Source organism: Rhinolophus hipposideros (assembly GCF_964194185.1).
Source record: "Rhinolophus hipposideros genome assembly, chromosome: 18".
Lineage (NCBI taxonomy): Eukaryota > Metazoa > Chordata > Mammalia > Chiroptera > Rhinolophidae > Rhinolophus > Rhinolophus hipposideros.
Genome location: NC_138064.1, coordinates 49,108,170 through 49,128,288, shown reverse-complemented (window position 1 = coordinate 49,128,288; position 20,119 = coordinate 49,108,170). Strand labels below are relative to the sequence as shown.

Here is a 20,119-nt window from a genome sequence, read left to right as displayed (position 1 = left end):
ATCAGTTAAAATGGCACTGTAACCAGTCTTACTTTGTATAGATGCTAAACCACAGTTTAGATTCCAGCCCATTCTTTACTATGTTGCAAAGTAAAATCCTCTCAGCCAGAAGAGAATAATATTAAGGCTGCCATACCATTTTTCACGGTGCTGTGCAGAAATAACCTCTACTTGAGAGACTCAGCTGGGGGAGTAAGCTAATATTAAAATATCGAACCATTGCCTTCTCTTTAACTGTGGTGTCCTGACTTCATCTAACAGAAAGCCACCTTTGATTTTTTGAGTGGTTTTAAGTGGCTCCCAGGAGAGGAAACAGAATTTTCTGGAAGCTCAAGTCCGTGACTCCCAGCCACTGGGCTGGCATCCTTTCATCACTGTACACTCCACACACCTTGAGGAGGGCAGGGTTGCAACAGCCACCAGAGTGATGACATTGCTATCAGGAGGTTTGTCTCCAAAGTTACATCATGACCTTGGCATCAGACTTTTCCTTCGTTAAAGTTACTTTCTGATAAATTTTTTGTTATTCAATCACTTTATACTCAAACCATCCTATAGTAATGTATTGCTATGTAACAAGTTATCCCAAAACTTAGCAACTGAAAATGGCAAACACTCATAATCTCACAGTGTATGTGGGTCAGGAGTACAGACTTGACTTAGCTGAGTGCCTCTGCCTCAAGCTCTCTCACAGGTGTGGGTCCGCAGTGCAGTCTAATCTTGAGGCTCAACTGGAGAAGGATAAGCTTCCAAACTCACTCCCACGGCTGGAGACAGTTACTCAGCTCCTCACGGGCTTTGGGGCTAAGGGCTTTAGTTCCTCGATGACTGTTGACCAGAGGGCTCCCTCATTTCTTGCCACATGTGCCACTCCATAGGGCAGCTCAACACATGACAGGAGGCTTCCTTAAAGCAAGACAGCGAGAGCAAGATTGAAGGCATTGTTTTTCTGTAACCTAACCTCAGAAGTGACATTCCATCACTTTTGCCATATTCTATGTTAGAAGCAAGTCATTAGGCCCCGCTCACACTGAAGGGAAGAGGATCACATCAGGATATGAATACCAGGATATGGGGATTATTGGAATCATCTCAGAGGCTGCCAACCATATCTCCTCTTGCATGCACATAATAGAGGAACAAACACCAAAATGGAAGGAATCGGAAAGTAGTGGGAAAGGGAAAACGGTCCAGGATCTAATTACTTATGACTCGCAGCTCTCTCCTCTCCTCTCCTCTCCTCTCCTCTTCTTTCTCCTTCTTTCTTCTTTCTTTCTCTCTCTCCCCCCCACCCCTTAATCTCCCCAAATCCAGCCATACACATACCTTCTGATACAATGTTTTCTCCATAGCAACTCTTAACCTGTCTGTCCCCTCCTCTCCACTTGCATGGGACCACTAAAATTCAGGCCTTCATTTCTTCGCAGTATGAATGGTGCAACACTACTTTTCCAACCAGCTTCCAAGGTCCAATACATCCTGGACACCAAGGCCAGAGTAATCTTTCTAAGTCACACTTTCTACTTATCCTTATGCTGCAGGAAGCCCTTTTAGTGGCTCCCCATTGTCAAACAAATCCAAACTCTTTAGGCTATGTCTTCCGTAATTTGACCCAGGTCTAAATACACAAACTCATCACCCCTAACCCCAAACAGGTAAACCATCATCCCAGGAAAACCACACTCAACATCCAAACACATCAGGCTTATGCTCAGCTTGAAGCTTCTGCTAATACCATCACCTTCCCTCCCTTAGCAAGACCAGTCTTCACCTTATTATTATAAATCCTTCTCGATTTCCAAGATGCAAAGCAGATCGATCCCATCTTCTCAGTCAAATATTTTCAGGTCAGTCCAAACTAGATTTCAGTTTCTCCTATGAACAGGCACAGCTCTCAGAGGCATACAATTTACTGCCCTGGCCAGTCACTGTGCACAAGTCTTGTTTTCCTAAGAAATTGGTAAGTTTCACACCTTCCTTCTTCCACAGAGACTACCAGAATGCATCTCTCCCAGAGCCGGGCTGGGTCTCATTTGTTTTCCTCTGCTGAGGGAAGCTGGTCCATGAGAGGCAATACTTGTTCAAAAGAGAAGATGGATAGATGGATAGATGAAAGGGAGCGAGGGAGGGGAGGAGGGACGAAGGAAATGTTAAGCACAGTGTCTATCATATGTAAGAGGTCAATAAGTAATAAATATTTGTTAACTCCACCAACCCTTAAAGGTGACAGTTCTTCACCCAGTGGCACCTTAGCCACGCAGTGGTCCCTATGCAGGAATCCTTCCAAAGGAAGCAAAGGCAAATGAAATTTATCTGGGTTTGACAAAAAACAAGCCCATTCACACAAACATCACAACTGAAGACCAATCCATAACTCCTCCTCCATCGCCCATCTAACCCTGGCTCTGAGGTACAGGACGCCAAGTGCAGGGAAATTAGATGGCACAGCCAGGGCAGAACCAAGTCAGTACAGAGCAACTTCAAATGGTGCGCTTCAGCCATGGGCAGAAACAAAAATGGTAAGAACGAAAAGGGTGCTGGGGAAATAGAGGAAATAGTATTGTGGGGAGTGTCCATGTTTCAGGTAAGTCCGAGTAAACAAAAGGACTTTTTTTAATATATAAAAAGAGATACCGAAAGACCTTTTATGGCCTTTATTGCCTACCCCTAGGGAGAGGGGGGAAATCTCAAAGCATCAGACGTCCAGAATCCAGAGGAAATCTGACGCTTTCTCTCTAGCTGGCTGGCGCAGTTAAGCCTAAAGTGAATTCCCCCAGGAATCCGATTCCCGGCCGCAGGTTTCCTGCGCTAGTCCGGCCATCCTCGTCTCACCGTAGGGAGCGCCGAAAATTGCTCCAGGGGCTCGGGCCACTAAGCATCACGTTCCGGGAGCCGGTGAATTGCTCTGCCGCTGTTGTGATCCCGGAACAAAGTCCACGCAGTGGTTGTCCGCGAGCCAGAGACGCGCACCGCGCACACAACCTGGGGGCGCCGGACGCGGAGTTTGGGCTTTCCATGGCCCGCAGCCCGAGATGGGAAGGCAGCTCCTCTCGCCCCAAACTCACCTGCTTTTTAGAGCCACTTCCATCTACCCTCCAGTCTCAGCTCCCAAAGGCTTCCGCAGAATCCTCCACGGTCCAAGGTCCACCGTGAAAGAGAAGAAAGGGTGAAGGGGGTGGTGGCGTGGAGGCGAGGTCACCAGAGTCCCTTCTCTGGCTTAGGGTGATAGAGGGGGGTGCAGACCTGCTCGTCTCCTCCCCACTACGCCGCGAGGATGCTCGCAGGGGCGCCTCACTCTAAGCGACAGGGACCCGGCTAGGGAAGGGCGCGCTGGAAGGGCTGCATGCAAAAACTTTCCGTTCTCTAGCGGCAACTCTGCGGGAAAGACCATCCTTCCTACGGTGCCAGGTCTCGCCTGTCCCGGTTCAGCCCCCGCCGCCCGCCCCGGCCCCTCCGGCCGGGCTCGGGGCGGCGCTGCCTCTCGGGTCCCGGCGCGCGGCCGCCTCGGGTCCCCGGCACGCGGCGCGGTGTGGCCGCGGCCCCGCCCCGGGGGGCGGGCGGGGGGCGGGCGCGGGGCGGGCGCGGGGCGGGCGCGGGGCGGGCGCGGGGCGGGCGCGGGGCTCCGGCGCCTCTCTGCTGCCCCCGGCGGCCGTGCGCGCAGCGAGCCGAGCCCGCCGGCTGCTCCTCCCCCCGCTCCCCTCCTCCCGCCGCCCTCCTCGCGTCCCGCCCTCCCCCCCCTTTCAGAACACTCAATGTCGGAACGTTCCGAAGATGACGTCGGAGCGTTCTCGAATCCCGTGTCTCTCGGCTGCTGCTGCCGAAGGAACAGGGAAAAAGCAACAAGAAGGAAGAGCAATGGCGACACTGGATCGCAAAGTGCCCAGTCCGGAGGCGTTTCTGGGCAAACCCTGGTCCTCCTGGATCGACGCCGCCAAATTACACTGCTCCGACAGTAAGAACCCCACCGCCTCCTCCTCCTTTTATTATCCTGTAACCTTTCCATTCACCTAGAGCCACTGGGAAAAAGTGTGTGTGTGAGAGAGAGAGAGTGGCCCCCGGTGTCCTCCATGCTTCTCCCTCTCTCTCTAAATAAATACACACAGAGACAGATCATCAATGCACAGAGAGAGGCCCTGCTGCCAGGGCTGTCTGTCTGTCTGTCTGTTCCCGGCTCCCCGTGGCACCCCGCGGGGTGGGCTTTCACAGCCCCACGGTGTATCTGTTTAAAAGGCTACTCTGTTGCTGCTTGCATAGTTTTTTTGGTACCTATCTGGGCCAGGTAGATGGAAATCCGGACTTGGGAGAAAACGTTGCATTGTCAATTTTGGAAAGATTTTCATATACAGTATTTATATCCATCTGTGTGCAAATAAACACTCTCCCTTCCCCCCTTGACTTTGGCTCCCCCCCTTTTTTTGCTTTTTCCCTTATTTTCTCTTTTCCTTTTCTTTTTCATCTGCAGATGTAGATTTAGAAGAGGCTGGAAAAGAGGGTGGAAAAAGCAGGGAGGTTATGAGGCTTAATAAAGAAGGTAAGTGGAGCTACTGGCATTTTAGTGTTAGCATGTGTGGCAGAATCTTCACAGGATTTCGACTATAATGTGAATTGTTCTGCTGGGTACAGAGTGACTAAGGCTTGTCAAAAATTGAGCACGCCCAGGTGACTACTGCTTCGTGTTAACTTCTTTCAAAGTATAAATACAACTGGGGGGTAAAGAGGGGGAGGCTGTTGGAGGCAGAAGTTTACTGCACTTCAGCTGAAGTCCACATTTGGACCTTCTGATGCCTATCTGCCATTCACCTTTGCAGCATCATTGCCAAATGGTGGGGAGTTGAAACTATGAAATGAGCAATGGGGTTCCCCTCACAAGCATCCCAGCCTTCCTGTGGGTAAATACACAACATTTTAATGAACCCCACATGGTCAGTCATTCCAGCAGTTACTGCTCCATTCTCCACTGAAACCCATGGTACATAGCAAACCTTTGCAGCAAGTTACATTGGGCCCACTTTGTGCTTGGTCTCAGATTGTTATGTGGCCAGCAGGGTTAGGGACATGTGTGTGTGCAGCCCCCCAGCTGGTTGCCCATCTCTCTTTCCCCAGCATGGAATGTACCTGAAATAGGACACAGTGAGTAGAGAGGTCATCCCAGACTGAGGCAGGCAAGTGAAGCCACAGCCTGCTGGAACTGGGCAACAAATACACATGGTCGTCATAAATAAATCATATCCCGTTTGTGTTTGCAAGCCTACCATATGTAACTCCGGCCTATGGGCTTCGTGCGGAGCAACTCCAGAGGCCACCTTCTGCTGAACAAATGGATGGGTTCATTTGAATTGTGATTTACTGGCTGATGTCTTGTAAACATCATTGGTTGACATTGGGGGAGGGAGGATGGCATGAGGGGGCAGAAGAAGTTGGTGGGAAGTGTTGAACGAATTCAGCCATAACTAGGCCATAGAGGCATTGCTCATCCAAAGTGAATGGAGAAAAGGCCATTAGACTCCAAAAAATGGTCTCCCCATAAAACGGGATATCATCCTATAAGGCAGCTGAAACCTGCTTGGAAAGATGGAACTCATTTTGTGGACTGACACCTAAGACAGTCTGTTTTCTGTGCCAATCATTTCCTGACCATCCAGTGAGAGCAAACTTTATGCTTCAGAGAAAAAAATAACATGGAGGTTAAAATGCATGCATATTCAAGGACAGTTCTCTGGCATAGTGATTCTGCTAATTAAGCACTTTGATTGGGAATGAAACCTTATTCTAAAGATGTTTGCCTCTAAATATCTTCGTGTGATCTTGAAGTGTCTTTAGGATGCACAAGGGAACGAAGTCAAGTGGACTTCTTACAAGTGGCAGCTTATTTGTGCTAAATATCCATGTGTGTTGGCAATGGAAAGTATACTAGAGGTTGTTTTTCTTCACAAACTCTTGAGATCTTTCAAACCTTATGGGACTCAGTTATGAGACCACTGGCAATGAAAAGGTTTCCATGAAAGAACATGAGGTTGTAAAAATGTTTAAATTAAAGTTGAGTAAAGGTCAGAGTATGACACAGAATTGGCACTTCTCATGCCTGGTGATCAGTTATGACTATAATACACACAAGTCATATTCTGCGCCCTCCTTCCTGCTTCTATTTCAAAAGACTCTTGTTCTCAGATTCTCTTTGCCTCATGAGAAATAGATTCTTTTAAGGAAAAATGAAAAGCTCGCCTTTCCTCAGAAGTCACATGTGGTACATTTTGCTTATTATGTCCTTTGTCCTGTAAAGGTACAAAGATTTAGCTCCTAATTATATGTATTTGCATTAAGGACACCCACTGTTCAGTGTAACACGCAATTGCTGAGTTCACCAACTACCCATGCATGGGCTGAAATCTCTTTGTTCATGGGCCTGGTGGAGCAGACTTGGGTTAGCAATTCCGGAACGTCTTCCTGGTATATGCACACAGCTTTCTTTACAGATAGAGTGCATGTATACTAAATACACACACACATACACACACACACACACACCCATTGTGAGGAATGTAAGGGTCGAGCTGAGACTCTGTGTCACAGTGTTTCTTGCCAGGATCTCCAGAAACACTGGCTGTATTAGTTTTGCCATGGGTCTTCTTTTTGGAGGCTTCATGTGGGAGGTCTCAGGATGGATAACTGCGCGTTTGTGAGGGGTCTCCGCAGGACACAGAGTGACTTAGGTGTGGTTGCGTTTATTTATGTGTGTGAACATACGTAGATTGACCATGACCGTGATGCTGTTGGTGGTAAGCAGGTCTTAAGAGGAAATCTGGGCTTTAATAGCAATGAATGAATAAAATAAAGCTTAGGAACTCCAATTGAGAAATGAAGGGCTGTGATCCAGATTTTGATATGTTATTTTCATTGTGATAAAATAAACATAATATAAAATTTACCATTTTAACTATTTTAAAGTGTACGATTCGGTGGTACTAAGTACATTCACAATGTTGTACAACCATCACTACTACCCATTTCCTAAATTTTCACAACCAAAAATCCTGTACCCATCATACTAAACTCCCCATTCCCCTCTCCCCCTCAGCCCTGGTAACCTCTATTCTGTTTTCTGTCTCTCTGAAGTTGCCTATTCTAGATATATGTATATATCATGCAATATTTGTCCCTTTGTGACAGGCTTATTTCACTCAGCATGTTTTCACTGTTCATCCATGTTGCAGCATAAGTCAGAATCTCATTCCTTTTTACAGCTGAATAATACTCCATTGTGTGTACATACCATATTTTGTTTATCTGTCTATCTGTTGATGGACATTTGACTTATGTCTATCTTTTAACTATAGTGTATAACGCTGCTGTGAACATTGTTGTGATGCATTATTTTTTATAAACTAAGCTCAGGGAGGGAAGTTAGGCTGGAAATGTGAAAAAAGAATTGTTTTGCCTTCTGTCTCTCTCTGGCCACAGCTTCAGAAGACACTAGAAGGATGCAAACTTTTTCAATAACATGATTATTGTTCCTTCTCCATTCCTCATTCCTTTAAGCTTTTTGGTGCTTCAGTTCTCTACCTATATCAGTAGGAAATGTTAACTGAGTGCTTTGAAATCTCGGTAATAACCTCTTCACACCAGTGTTATTATTTTGTCCAAAGTTGGCTAAAATTGCAGTCAAGAGGAATTTGGCAAATACTTTTGAACCTTGCCAAGTCGTCACCTGGATAGCAGGTGCTGCTAATTCCATGTATGGATGTGGTCATATGGGGTGATGGCGAGGGCGACCTGTGTGGCGAAAGGGTCAGGAGAGAGGGCTCTGAGTCAGCGTCCTACGTTCCCATGTATGACCTTGGGACATCACGTCCCTTCTCTGGGCCTATTCTCTCACTTGTGAAGTGAGGAAATGGGGTTTAATATTCTCCAAGGTCCCCTTTCTGACCTCTGAACCTCAGTTTCTCTATTGAATGTACCTACACTTGAGATGCAGTTATACCAGACAGGCTATTTTTGAAAAAACTTAAAAAAAAAAACAAAAACCCAAAGCCTCACATTAAAAGTATCTTAAATACTACATACTGAGTTTATTTTCTCATTTTATAGTCTCGTGGTGGCAAAAAAATCACTGCATGTCATATGCAAGTATAGTTGTGAATGGTGTATGGCCTCTCAGACTGAGATGACTGAGGGTTTGAGTCCAAAACCCAGGGTGATGTGTTCCCCATGTGGAGAGTGCTCTGACCTCGGTCAGCTTGGATCAGTCAGGCACTGAGCTTTCCTAAGAAGTGGGGTCCCAGAAACCTTGTTAGTCTGATCTGAGATATAAAATGCATTTATGATAGAAAATTCCAAGGAAGGCCATTTATCTAGCTAACCTTTTAAAATAATTTTCTCTCTAGCTTCCTAGATTTACCTGAAGACTTCATTCAAGCTAATTGGGGGGAAAGCTCTATGATTTAGAAAGCTGTTCCCCTTTTCTAATTGCTTCACCTGAACTTTTTTAAGAATGTCAATTTGTGAATAAGGAGCAGGGTGCATGCATACGGCTCCTAAGTGTCCTGGACTATTTAAAATGGAGATAATAGCAAGGTTGTTGTGAGGATTAACTGAGATAATACAAATTGTTTTTTAAATGTAATGATTACCATCACTTATTAATGAAGCTATTTCTAGGAAACTTTATTATAATTAACTGGGATTTTTAAGTAATTAGTGATGAATGGAAAAGATAGACTGTATCAGAAATTTCATTGTTAGAGTAAACCGTGCTATAATTTTATAACACTAATGATTTTTTTAAAAACTGATAATATGATATCCATGTTTTTAATGGAATGCAGTTATTGTGTAGTCACTGATAAGTTTTATCAAGAGCTAGAGAAAATATTCCTATGGGCCTATGGCTAAGAAGTGTTTACAGAGTTCTTTCTGGGGACATGGAAGTCTAAAAAATAATTTTTAAAATGATCAATACTGATTGTTTCATCAATGATGGTTTCATCAAGATCAATGACTGTTTCATCTGATCACTGGGAAAAGAAAGTCCCCAGTAGAACTTTGTTTGGGTCTTTTGGAAGCCCTACTAGTTACTTTGGGAATTTGTGTTTTAATGGTCCCAGATGTTTTGACTTGATGTAGGTAAACTTATGGAGTGCTTCCAATTTGAAAACTGTTTGGGAGCCAGTAAGATCTTGCTGTGACTATAAGAGTTTGCTTTTCTCCTGAGATGCTGGTGGAATTGGGCTGGAACACAGGAGGAAGCAGGGAATGTGAGAACATGTTCAGTTCAAATTTAGGAGTCTCGCAGTTATGGCTGGATGGGAGCAAATTGGAGGAAAAGATGGCAACTGACATGGAGAGAGTGAAGTGTTCCTAGAATCCAAGCCAGGGAAGCCAGCAAAAGCTGGTGGAAATTTATGGGAAACCGTGGAGGGCTTCGCTTTATCATTTTACAGACAACTCCGTTATCTATGCTAATAGGAGATGGGATGACACCAAGTCCACAGATTACACAGATAAACCTCATTTTCACCATTAATTTCAACTTCTTTTTCCATTAAGCCTTCCTTCCTCCCCTTTTGCTAACAAGCAGCAACATTTGTTCACTTTAATGGTTCATTATTATCACTTTTCTCCTGTCCAGCATTTGGGATGAAAGGACAGGAGACACCGAGTGGCCTAACGGTGGTATGAAGGGAAGATGAAAAGGAGAAGTAAGGGCTTGGAGTATGAATAAGCTTTACAGTTTCATCCAACCAGTGGAGAACGGGGCTGGGGTGCCATGACCAAGACAGCAAAGCTGAGAGAGGGCATTTTCAAAACCACCTAGCTTCTAAGTGAGCGTGTCTTACACACACATTATATGTATTTCCATGTGTTGGGTTCTCATGTGGAGAAAATGTGACTCTGGCTCCTTCCAAAGCTGGAAGTTAGGCAGTGTGGGCACACTTTGAAATATTGTATATGGTACTGTCTTCTAAACACAGTTACATTGTGCTGGGTTCTCATCAGAGGTGGTTCTACAAGAGTAACTTTTTTAGCTCTAGATATAAAATGTTACATAAACACACACGTGCATGTACACACACATTTAAATGATTCTTGTTTTTTAAATTAATGTTCACATGTTACAAAATTAAAAAGGGTATGCAGGGAAAGGAAGTCTCCCTCCTCCCCTGTCCCCAGCTGCTCGTGTAGCCTTCCAGAGATATTCTATGTGCGTTCAAGTAGATACATAAATAGTTTTTTCTTCTTGCTTTCCCGTGTGGATGATAACATACTATAAGTATTGCCTAGTATCTTGCCATTTCCTTTCATCTTAGAGAGGGGTCCATATCAATTCATAAGGCGCTGCCACATTCTCTTTTTGGTGCCTGCATAGTAGGATGATAATTTAAGCCTCTGGGTGTCTTGCTTAGTTTTAATACCCCCTCCTGCTTTCTTGGCCTCCATTGTGCATTTGAGACGGAGTGAACTCTCAGCAGTGTGCCAGCACTGGGCTAGGCCTGCGGATATAGCGATGAAAAAGCACAGCCACTGCCTCATGGTGGTTCCACCCTATCAGCAAAGGCAGACATTACAAAAGTCATGGCTACTGTGGTGAGTTCTCTGAAATGGGAATTTGCAGTGCTGTTGGAAGCCTTGGTAGAAGGACTTAATTTAGGTTAGGGGCTCAGGGAAGGCCTTCCTCAGGAAATTTAATTTACACTGAAACCTGGAGGATCAATGAAAGTTATCCATGTGCAGGGCTGGGCATGGTGGAATTAAAGGAAACAGCATTTGTGAAGGCCCCAAGTGTGAAAGAATATAGAATATTCTAGAAACTAAAATGTCTGTTGCTGGAGTGAAGATGGCAAAGCAGAGTGTAGTATAAACTTTCTCATAATGGCACGACTTCTTTGTGCTGGGGACTGTCCTGTGCATTGCAGCCTAGTTAGCAGCATCTCTGGCCTCTACCACTGGGTTCCAGCAGTACCTCCCCCTCCCACAAGTTGAAACAACCAAAAGTGTATCCAGACATTGTCTAGGCTCCCTAAGGGGGCAAACTCATGCTGATAGAGAGTCACTGGTGTAAGCTGAAGCTGGCAAGGCAAGAACACAAGAAAAATAGACTAAAATATTCACAGAAATATTCTGCTAGTCTGTCCATGTCTTAGGCCTCCATTCCAGGTGAGGCGGCCTTATTGCTGAATACTCAGCAGACATGTATGGAGCTGTGACTGCCCCGGTACTGGGCTACATTCAGAAGGATCTGAAGAGAGAGACTTCTTCCCTCAAGGAGCTTGCCTCCAGAGGTTTCCAGGGGGCTTCTCCAAATCTTTAGCTCCATTCTGCAGAAAATGGTGACAGTAGTGAGATTCAGATGTTAATTCTGGGTGGCTTCCCCTCTCTCACTGTGGGTGGAGGAGCCCCCAAGGCATCGATTCTGATAATGATGGCATTTATTACACAGTGGCCCCTGACGGCAAGGGAAGCATTAAGGATTTCAGCTTATAACTAAAGTCAGGCTGAAAATACGACTGGCGTTCTGTGCAGTGTGATTACTCATCGGAGTTGTCTGAAATAGGGGTGCACATGATGGAAAGCAGGGGGCTAGTTTCAGGATTTCTGGCTGTGAATTAGAAAACAGAAAGGGCAGAGGAGGGTATCATTCCTGAGGGCTTCTGATCTGTGTGCCACGTGGTCTGGAGCATTAGTTAGGACTATTCGGCATGTTCACTCTAGCCAGTTGTTCACAGGGGCCTGTGGTCTCTGCTTCAGAATTGCTTTAGAAAAGTTAGGCAGCTTCAGTTTCTGCACGGTGTTCTGGGTACATCGTGTTTGTATCCTTTGGGCTCACCTTTCATTCAGGATGCTTCGCGGCATCCGGAAGTGGACATCAATGGTACTAGTAAACACAGTGAGACCTAGTGCTCGTCAAATCCCTTGTATCCAATGACCCCAAGCTCTGAGGTAGCCCAGGGCTCACACCTGGAAACTGGGATCCTTTGCCGACTGCAGTAGAGGTGGCTTCACCAAGATGGCAACGGAAGTCATTCCTGACGTCACTCCTCCTCACAAGAAGAACAACTGGCGACTATTCACGGACGAGGCACTGCTGAGAAAATTCTGGAATAAGGGGGAGGGACTGAAGCACCCCCTGGACCACAGAGACCGAGACGGACCCCATTAGAAGTGTAAGAGGAACCCCCACATGCTGACTGCTGCCCCCCCCAGCCGCACAGCCTTAACTAACAGGTCTCCCTGGGCCTGCAGTTCCTCCAGTGGCAAAACAGAGCCCAGGGAAGACAGCTCCCCCAGTGTGGGGTGCTTCTTGGGAGTCCACACTCTGTCTCGCCTCAGAGGGTCTGTGGGGGAGTCTGCGGGGCTTGACACTGGGAATCTTACGGTGACTGCAGTAATCAAGCATAACCAGAGGGAGACAGTGCGTGGACCCATGGGTTGGCTTCTTTCTGAGTTGTACAAAGTGAATATCGTGGACTGACTTCCATGCCTCTCTCCTAAAACCCTTGGTGCAACGTTCTGCCGATGATGGGCTCCCAGCGAATGCTGTTTGGCTTGTATCTTATAGCAGAACCCAGATTGGCACTTCAGCCAAATGGACCTGGTTTTGGACCCTGAGGCGCTTGAACTGATGATGAGAGCCCGGGAAATCCCTTTCTGCAAGTGGGCCGAGGCTGTGGATCCTTGCCATTCAGGGCTAGACTTGGCTCATCCAGTTGCCTCTAAGTAAACCTGAAATTCCGCTGTGGGAAAGTTTTTGTTTTTATGTAGATACTTTATCCTTGTACCTGTGGTTTCGTAACACAATTCTGCTTGCCAACTTTAGGAATCAGGTGCTTCAAGAAAAAAAGAAAACCAAATAAATACTCTCTAGGGCAGAACAAAGTGACACCAGATCACCATAATGGGGAAGATAAATGTGACGCGGTGATGGTCTCTTTGAACATAGAAGCAGTTATTAGGGTACCTGCTCCGTGATGCTAGTGGTGGTTCTCTGAACATTAATAGTGCAAGGACACCTTTGGCTGGGGGGTGGCAGAAGTGGGATAGCTGTGGGACCCTACCCCAATACACCAGTACAGTAGATCAAGGAGTGCTGAGGGGGGAGGTGGGGAGGCAGGACACCCAGACTGATTACACTAACCCAGGTAGGCACCTGGCTGAGACACATTCCTAGTTTGGTCCTGTCAGACCAAGATAGTGTCTAGCACTTTCCCAGAGTATATTGGCCACAAAAGGTAAATACTGTATGATTCCACTTGCATGAGGTTCCTAGCATAGTTAAATTCACAGAGACAGAGAGTGAAATGGTAGTTGCCAGGGGCTGGGGGGAGGAGGAAGTGGAGAACTAATGTTTCATGGGTACAGATTCTAGTTGGAACAGATGAAAAAGCTCCGCAGATGCGGGGGGTGGTGAGTGAGCTACATACACTTAAAAAAGGTTAAAATGTAAATTTTGTGTTTTGTAAATTTTACCATAAAAGTTTCATTGGCATTGCAGACTTGGAAGTTTCATGGAGCATTATTTAAATCTTGACTCAATCTTAAATCTTGACTTACTAGCTGTGTAGTAAGAAGAAAAGATAACTTTTCCGAGCCTCAATTTCGTCATTTTCAGAATAGGAATAATGGTAGCTCTCAGGATTGTTGTGAAAATAAATGGGATACTATCTGGCACACCATAGTACTCAATAATGTAAGCTTTTGTTATGATGATTGTTACTTTTACCAGGTACTTGGGTCTTCCTTGCCTTAGCAGAGCTGCCACTTTCAGGGGACAGACGTCTCCTTCCTGTTCCAGGAGTATGCCTGGGGTTCACTGGGCATCGTAGGTCAAAATTTGTCCCTGGTTCTTTAAGGACGCCAGGAATAAAAACAAAAGGAGTTGGACTGAAGTTTCTGTGCTATTAGTTTTCAAGAGTGAATCAGTTTCAGTTTTCCGAAGTGTGGCCATTTGGGGGCCCCTGTGTTCAAATCGCCTAGGTGGTTAGCATCTGAGGCTGCAGTCATGCTAAACCAGAAGGAATGAGAGTGGGGTACAGGAGTGGGGCATTTTAAACAGACTCCCCAGGTGGCTCTGGTGTTCATTGGAATTTGAGAACCACTGTTCACTGGGTACAAGAAATGGCTTTCAACCCCTCCCACCTTGAGAAGGCTTTGTGAAGCTTTTTGAAAGCAGAGACACTAGGACAACCTCTAGAGATTTGGATGCCACAGGTCCAGTTTAAGAGGTTCTGGGGAGCTGCTTGTGTGTTTTTAAAAATGAAAGTCCTAGCTACCATTTACTCGGCAGTGACTAGGCACAAGGCTAGGCACATTTAGCCAGGCACAAGGCTAAATGTGCATTTTTTCATTTAATCCTCATGACCATCCTATGAGGCAGTTCCTATTATCAACCCCATTTTAGAGATTAGGAAACTGAGGCTCAGAGAGGTTAAGAGATTTACCCAAGGTGATACAGCTGGGAAGTAATAGAGCTGGGATTTGAACCCAGAGGCAAGCTGATTCCAGAGGCTATACTCTTAAGCACTGTGTCATACTGTTGTCCTAGGAGCAAGGGGAGGAAGAGGTCAGGTAGGTGAGGCACGTGCAGGCTCCTGTGAGCGCAGAGTGAGGACCTCCTTAAATGGTGCACACTGGGCGCCTCACCCTAGTATCAGTCCTGCCTCAGAGAGCATATTCTATAAGCAAAATAGTTTTTTTCCCTGGTGTTTGTAAGCAGTGGCCCGCTGAGAGGGCCCCAGGTCTCCCCCTCAGTGAAATACTTTCTCATCCCAAGGCCCCTTCTTTGGTTAGTGTCCGAGCCTCAGGGAAATCTCAGGAGCTGACTCAAACTGTTCCTTTTGGGGAGAAGGTGTTAGCAAAGATGGTTGCCAAGCAACTCCAGGGGTATCTATCTACAGTGATGATTTCTCTCTCTCCTTTTCCTCTTTTGAACATCTTCTAGGCCACTTTTCAGTTTCCTTCTTGGCGTTGGGATTTTCAGTGTTTTTATGAAGGGTTCTCTCTATTTTACCCCCCCTTCTTCCACCTCCCCCACGCCCCCACACTCCGTTTCAGGCCTTTGTTTCTCAGTCTAGTTGTGTAGGACACAGCGCCCTGGCCCATGCTGGTATTATGAGCCTTGCACTTCCCCCCCCAACCCCCCCGTCTGAGGCAGTTGGTCGCCGGTCGTCGGTCATCCGCTCACAGCAGCTCACGGCCGGCCACTCACGATGGCTGTTGAGCGCTCACGCTGGCCACCAATCACTCACACTGGCCACTGGCCACTCAGGGCACCACACGGTAGCCCACGGCAGCCCAGCTTCAGGGAGAGCCATTGTTCACAATCTTAGCTGTAGAGGGCACAGCTCACTGGCCCATGTGGGAATCAAACCTGTGACCTCGTCATTAGAAGTACAGCGCTCCAACCACCTGTGCCACTAGCCTGCTGGGTTCGCTCCTTTGGATGATGAAACAGAGATAGCTTTTCAATATTGCCACTTAGAGGTGGCCTTTAGATGGGGATGTCCTGCTAAGTGGGTGTGAAAGACCTTTCCCTTCTTCAGCCACAGTGATGCCCTAGTTGTCACTGGCTCTGAGGGGCAGTGACAAAGAAAACTTTTTGACTGGAGCAGCTAAGAAAAGCACAGAATACATTTCACATTGAGGACAGGGCGATGTGGTAATGCCCGTTCCGTGACTTCGGACTTTACCTACTCTCCATTAACCAGCGCATTTAGCATTTCCTACTCAGTGACCTGGCTAATCCTGGAAGAGCTGGTATTTCTCTCTCTCTCTCCCTCTCTCTCTCTCTCTCTCTCTCTCTCTCTCTCTCTCTCTCTCTCTCTCTCCCTCTCCCCCCCCCTCTCTCCCCAGTGGTTTCAGAGACCAGGGGAGCCCTTGACATGTTTCCTCTTCAGCTCTGTCCCTTCACCTACTCAGTGGCCTCATCAGTGTGGGGTTTCTTTGACAGACCCCAGACCGCTTGGTCTGCTGGCTGGTGTTTTGATCCTTCTGGTAAGGGCCAAGAGCTTGTGGGCTGGTACCTTTCACACATGGCAGAATCTGTCCCAACTGGCAGGAAGAAAGGAAACACCAGGAAAGTGAAACTGCTCATGTTTGGGTGAGATTGGCCCCCTTTGGCTACCCACCCATGGCAACCCTGTTAGCTGAGGCTTCTGCTCCTTTGAGCTACACCCTTAACCTTGACCTCAAAATCCTTGACAGAAACTTGTTCGAACCATGTTCCTTCCCTGTCCCTGTCTTTGCCTCTGCGGGGGTCCTCTGCTTCTAGTTCCTTCCCCACACATGATGCTGCCACTTTCAGAGGCTCAGACTAAACACTTACTGGCAGAAGACAGTTGAAAATAGAGATCTACTCCGTTTTATGCAAACCCTATATATAATAATCCAGCCTTCGATTAGGGGCTGAATTATCATTGGGGTTTTCGTTAAGTAGTAGACTGCCCTAGAGATTGTTTTTTAAAAGATTTTATTGGGGAAGGGGAACGGTGTGTATTTCCAGGACTTTATTAGGGAACAGGGTGTTTCTCCAGGGCCCATCAGCTCCAAGTCATTGTCCTTCAATCTAGTTGCAGAGGGTGCAGCTCAGCTCCATGTCCAGTTGCTGTTTTCAATCTTTAGTTGCCGGGGGCCGGGGTGGGGCGCAGCCCACCATCCCATGCAGGAATTGAACCAGCAACCTTGTTGTTGAGAGCTCGCGCTCTAACCACCTGAGCCATCCGGCCAGCCCTGCCCTAGAGCTTTTTGAAAACCGTGTTTTCTTTACCAAAGCTTTGCTGGCACCTACCTTTAAGGCCTCTTCTGCCAGCTCCTCCCTCCAGCTTGCTCTGTCAGGTCACCCTTCCTCTTGCTCACACCTAGGGCATTCCTCTGTGTGGTGACTCTGGCACTTCCACCTCCAGTGCGACCTCGTCTCCACAGCGTGCCTGGCTCAGCGTGCCTGGCTGACAGCCCCCTGTGAGTGTTCTTACTGCACCCCAGAGCCCCTGGGCCCTGTGCATGTTCCATTATCCACTGTCGTTAGGAAGGTCTCCCTCCCTCCTGCCCTCCCGCTCTGTCCTCAGAGCACTTTCTCCACCTCTCCATTTCTTTCCACTTCCTCAGCCCCCACCCCAGCCTGGCCTGCCTCACAGCCTACCTAGATTCTTATAAGAGCTGCTTATTTGGCCTCCCTGTCTCCATCTTCCCCACATCCCACTTCAAAATCAATCTCCCGAAAAGTTACATTTGATCAGGTTGTTCCTCAAGTGAAACCCTTTCGTCACTTCACCATCGACCACAGTTAATACAGTGTCCCAGATCCACCATACCTCAGTCCTTTCAAGTCCTGACGGGTGGTTTGCCTCTGACAGCCTTTTGGACGAACCATGTTCCTTCCCTGTCCCAGTCTTTGCCTCTGCGGGGGTCCTCTGCTTCTAGTTCCTTCCCCACACATGAATGCTTCTCCTTCTGCAGGGCCCAGGCCACATTCTCTCCCTGAGGAAGCCTTCCCCAGCCTCTCAGGCTGCACACCCTGGATCTCCTCTGGACCCCGTACTGCTGGCTGTGTCCACCATGCACTTTGGCCCCTAAATGTTACACTTCATGGCCATTTGATTGTCTGCAGAAGCAATCCGTTGTTTACCTGGTGTCTTATTTTCACAACTGCTTTGTAATCTTGTAGAAGTGGACATGAGGGACCATATCTTCCCTCTTTCTTTCCTGAGTTATTTTCAACCAGTGGAGTATTACGGTTTGTCTAGGCATCCAGTTTGTTTTCCAGGTACATGTCTTGCTATACCTGTATTTTAATTTCTTTTTTCTTTTTCGAGTATGGTAATATACAAACCACATAAATACCATCTTAACCATTTTTAGAGGTACAGTTCAACCGTTGAAGCACATTCTCATTGTTGTGCAGCCAGTCCCCAGAATTCTTTTCATCATGTAAAACTGAAACTCTATATCCTTTAAACAACTCTACATTTATAAGTATTTTCATTTTTAAAAGCAGTCTGGAAATGACCTATGCGTTTCTTTGATTTATCACCCGATATTTCAGAGTTGTTGAGATTCCAAGAACTGGCGGGACTCCTAAAGTTTCTGTTCAGGTGATATTTGCAGCCACAAGGCAAACAGGTCCAGCTCGGGACCCTCCACCGGTTACTCCGTCAGCAATGAAAAGTCCGTAGAAAAGTGCCACAGTTGAGGCCCAGAGCCACAGACACCTTTGAGCAGTCTAAAGTTTCAGTTCAGATTTTCTTTTTTGCCCCTCCATCTTAATGTTGATTGTAAAAGTTTTCGAATGTGTAAAAAAGTTGAAATAATAGTACCATGGTCATTCATGTAAGTACCACTTAGAGTTAAAAATTAGTCCACGTTTCATCTTATTTGCCTTCTTATAAAGATATATGTTTTATACCATTTGAAACTAGGTTGTAGACATCGTGACACTTCACCTTTAAATGTTTATCATTTTGACACATCTTAATTGTATAACCTTGAGCTATTAAAGTTCTCAGAGCCTCATCTTATATAAATATGTATGTATGAACCATTTGGAAGTAAGTCGCAGACAGCCTGACACTTTGCCTCTAAATACTTCAGCATGCATTTCCTAAAAATAAAAGCATTCTCCTACATAATCATAATACCAATCATGTTAGATTGGTGCAAAAGTAACTGCGGTTTAAAAAGTTAAAAATAATTGCAAAAATCGCAGTTACTTTTGCACCACCCTAATACTTCGGAAACTAATAGCTGTCCCTCAATAGCATCTAATATCTAGTTCCTACTCAAATTTCCCATATTGTCCATCCTCCCAAAAGTTTATAGCTGCTTTTTTAATAGCTGCTCTCTAAAATACATATAACCAGGATCCTATCAAGGTTCGTGCATTGCATTTTGGTTGTTATGTCTCGTTAGTCAGTTTTAATCTAGAACAGTGCCTTCTGAAGGTGTGTATGTATGTATACATATATTTCTCTGTGTGTGTGTGTGTGTGTGTAAAATGCTTCACATTCTGACCTGCCTAATCACTTCCTCATGGTGTCATTTACCTTCTTTTTCTATGCCGTTTGTCCCCCATACTGCAAGTTAGAGCTAAAGTCTCAGATTCAGACTTGCCATTTTGACAAGAACGCTGTCCCAGGTGATTCTGAGAACTTCCTTATGCATCTCTTCAGGGGGCGCGTGACGTCAGGGCACCACTCCATTGATCACTTGGTCAGGTGGTGACCTCTCTCCGTTGCAGACAGGTTTTCCTTCGGCAATTAGCCTGGCATTCTGTGGGTGATGCTTTGGTAGCAGGTGAATACCTTGTTGTGCAACAACAACTTTCCTGGAATCGTCTTGGCATCTATTGATCCTTCCCTGGATCAGTTATTTTGGTGGGGTTGTGGAATGGTCATCTTCAAATTCTGTCATTCTGATCTGCATGTATTGGCTGACATTCATCTGTAAAGAAGACCTCTTTCTCATCAACAGGGATCAACTGTTAAATTCCTCTTAAAAGGCAGTGTAAAGTTGTACCCTCTAATTAACAACTTTCAGAGTAAGGAGCTGAACACCCATGATTTAAGCAAAGGAGGGGCAAGGGCAAGAACTGGGCACTTTTCAGTAAGATGTGTGTATAGTGTGAAAACTCATAATGGGAAATCTAGGTATGTAGACGGAGCTTTGTAGTTCAACCTCAGAAATAAAGTGTGACCACATCTTGGTTGGCAGAACATGAGTTTAAAAGCATTAAGAAACATTTTCCCACACACTCAAGCGACCCTCTTCTTTAATTTGGGAAAGGAAGAAGATAATTACACTTAAAATAATCCTTCTTCCACCTTCCAGCTGGGGCCCTGCAGTTAGCCTGGCTGGATTCGGTGAACTGCTGGAGTTCAGTTACAAACCAGGATGAGTGATGCTGTCTGCAGGTTATGAAGCTAGAACAGTGCTTCCTGAATCACAATTCACTAGAAAGTGGCTACACACACACACACACACACACACACACACACACACACACACACACACCCCTGGCACTGGGATGGGCTGTATGCTGGATGTAAAGGTAATGTAGCCCTGGCCCCTGCCCTCCCGGAACTCAGGAATTCTCCAGGCAGCAGGCTAGAAACTGATGCCGCCTAGAGAGTGAACT

General features: G+C 46.2%; 1 protein-coding gene and 1 long non-coding RNA gene across 7 annotated transcripts in view; one reads left to right on the top strand and one right to left on the bottom strand.

Annotated features, from left to right (window-relative positions):
- LOC308510397 overlaps positions 1 to 3,483 on the bottom strand; it is a 35,056-nt gene extending 31,573 nt beyond the window's left edge. Inside the window, exon 1 of the long non-coding RNA XR_013995336.1 lies at positions 3,066 to 3,483. This is a non-coding gene — a long non-coding RNA (uncharacterized lncRNA). The remainder of the gene's footprint in view (positions 1 to 3,065) is intronic.
- Positions 3,484 to 3,753: 270 nt separating this feature from the next.
- Positions 3,754 to 20,119, top strand: part of ATXN7L1 (ataxin 7 like 1) — a gene marked incomplete at its 5' end in the record, with an annotated part of 221,273 nt that continues 204,907 nt past the window's right edge. For 4 of the 6 annotated variants that reach the window (XM_081079567.1, XM_081079564.1, XM_081079565.1 and 1 more), the window contains 2 exons: positions 3,754 to 3,952; positions 4,463 to 4,531. In XM_081079567.1, the coding sequence (XP_080935693.1) occupies positions 3,772 to 3,952; positions 4,463 to 4,531 (250 nt within the window). The remainder of the gene's footprint in view (positions 3,953 to 4,462; positions 4,532 to 20,119) is intronic. The other 2 variants (XM_081079573.1, XM_081079566.1) reach the window with 2 other exon arrangements.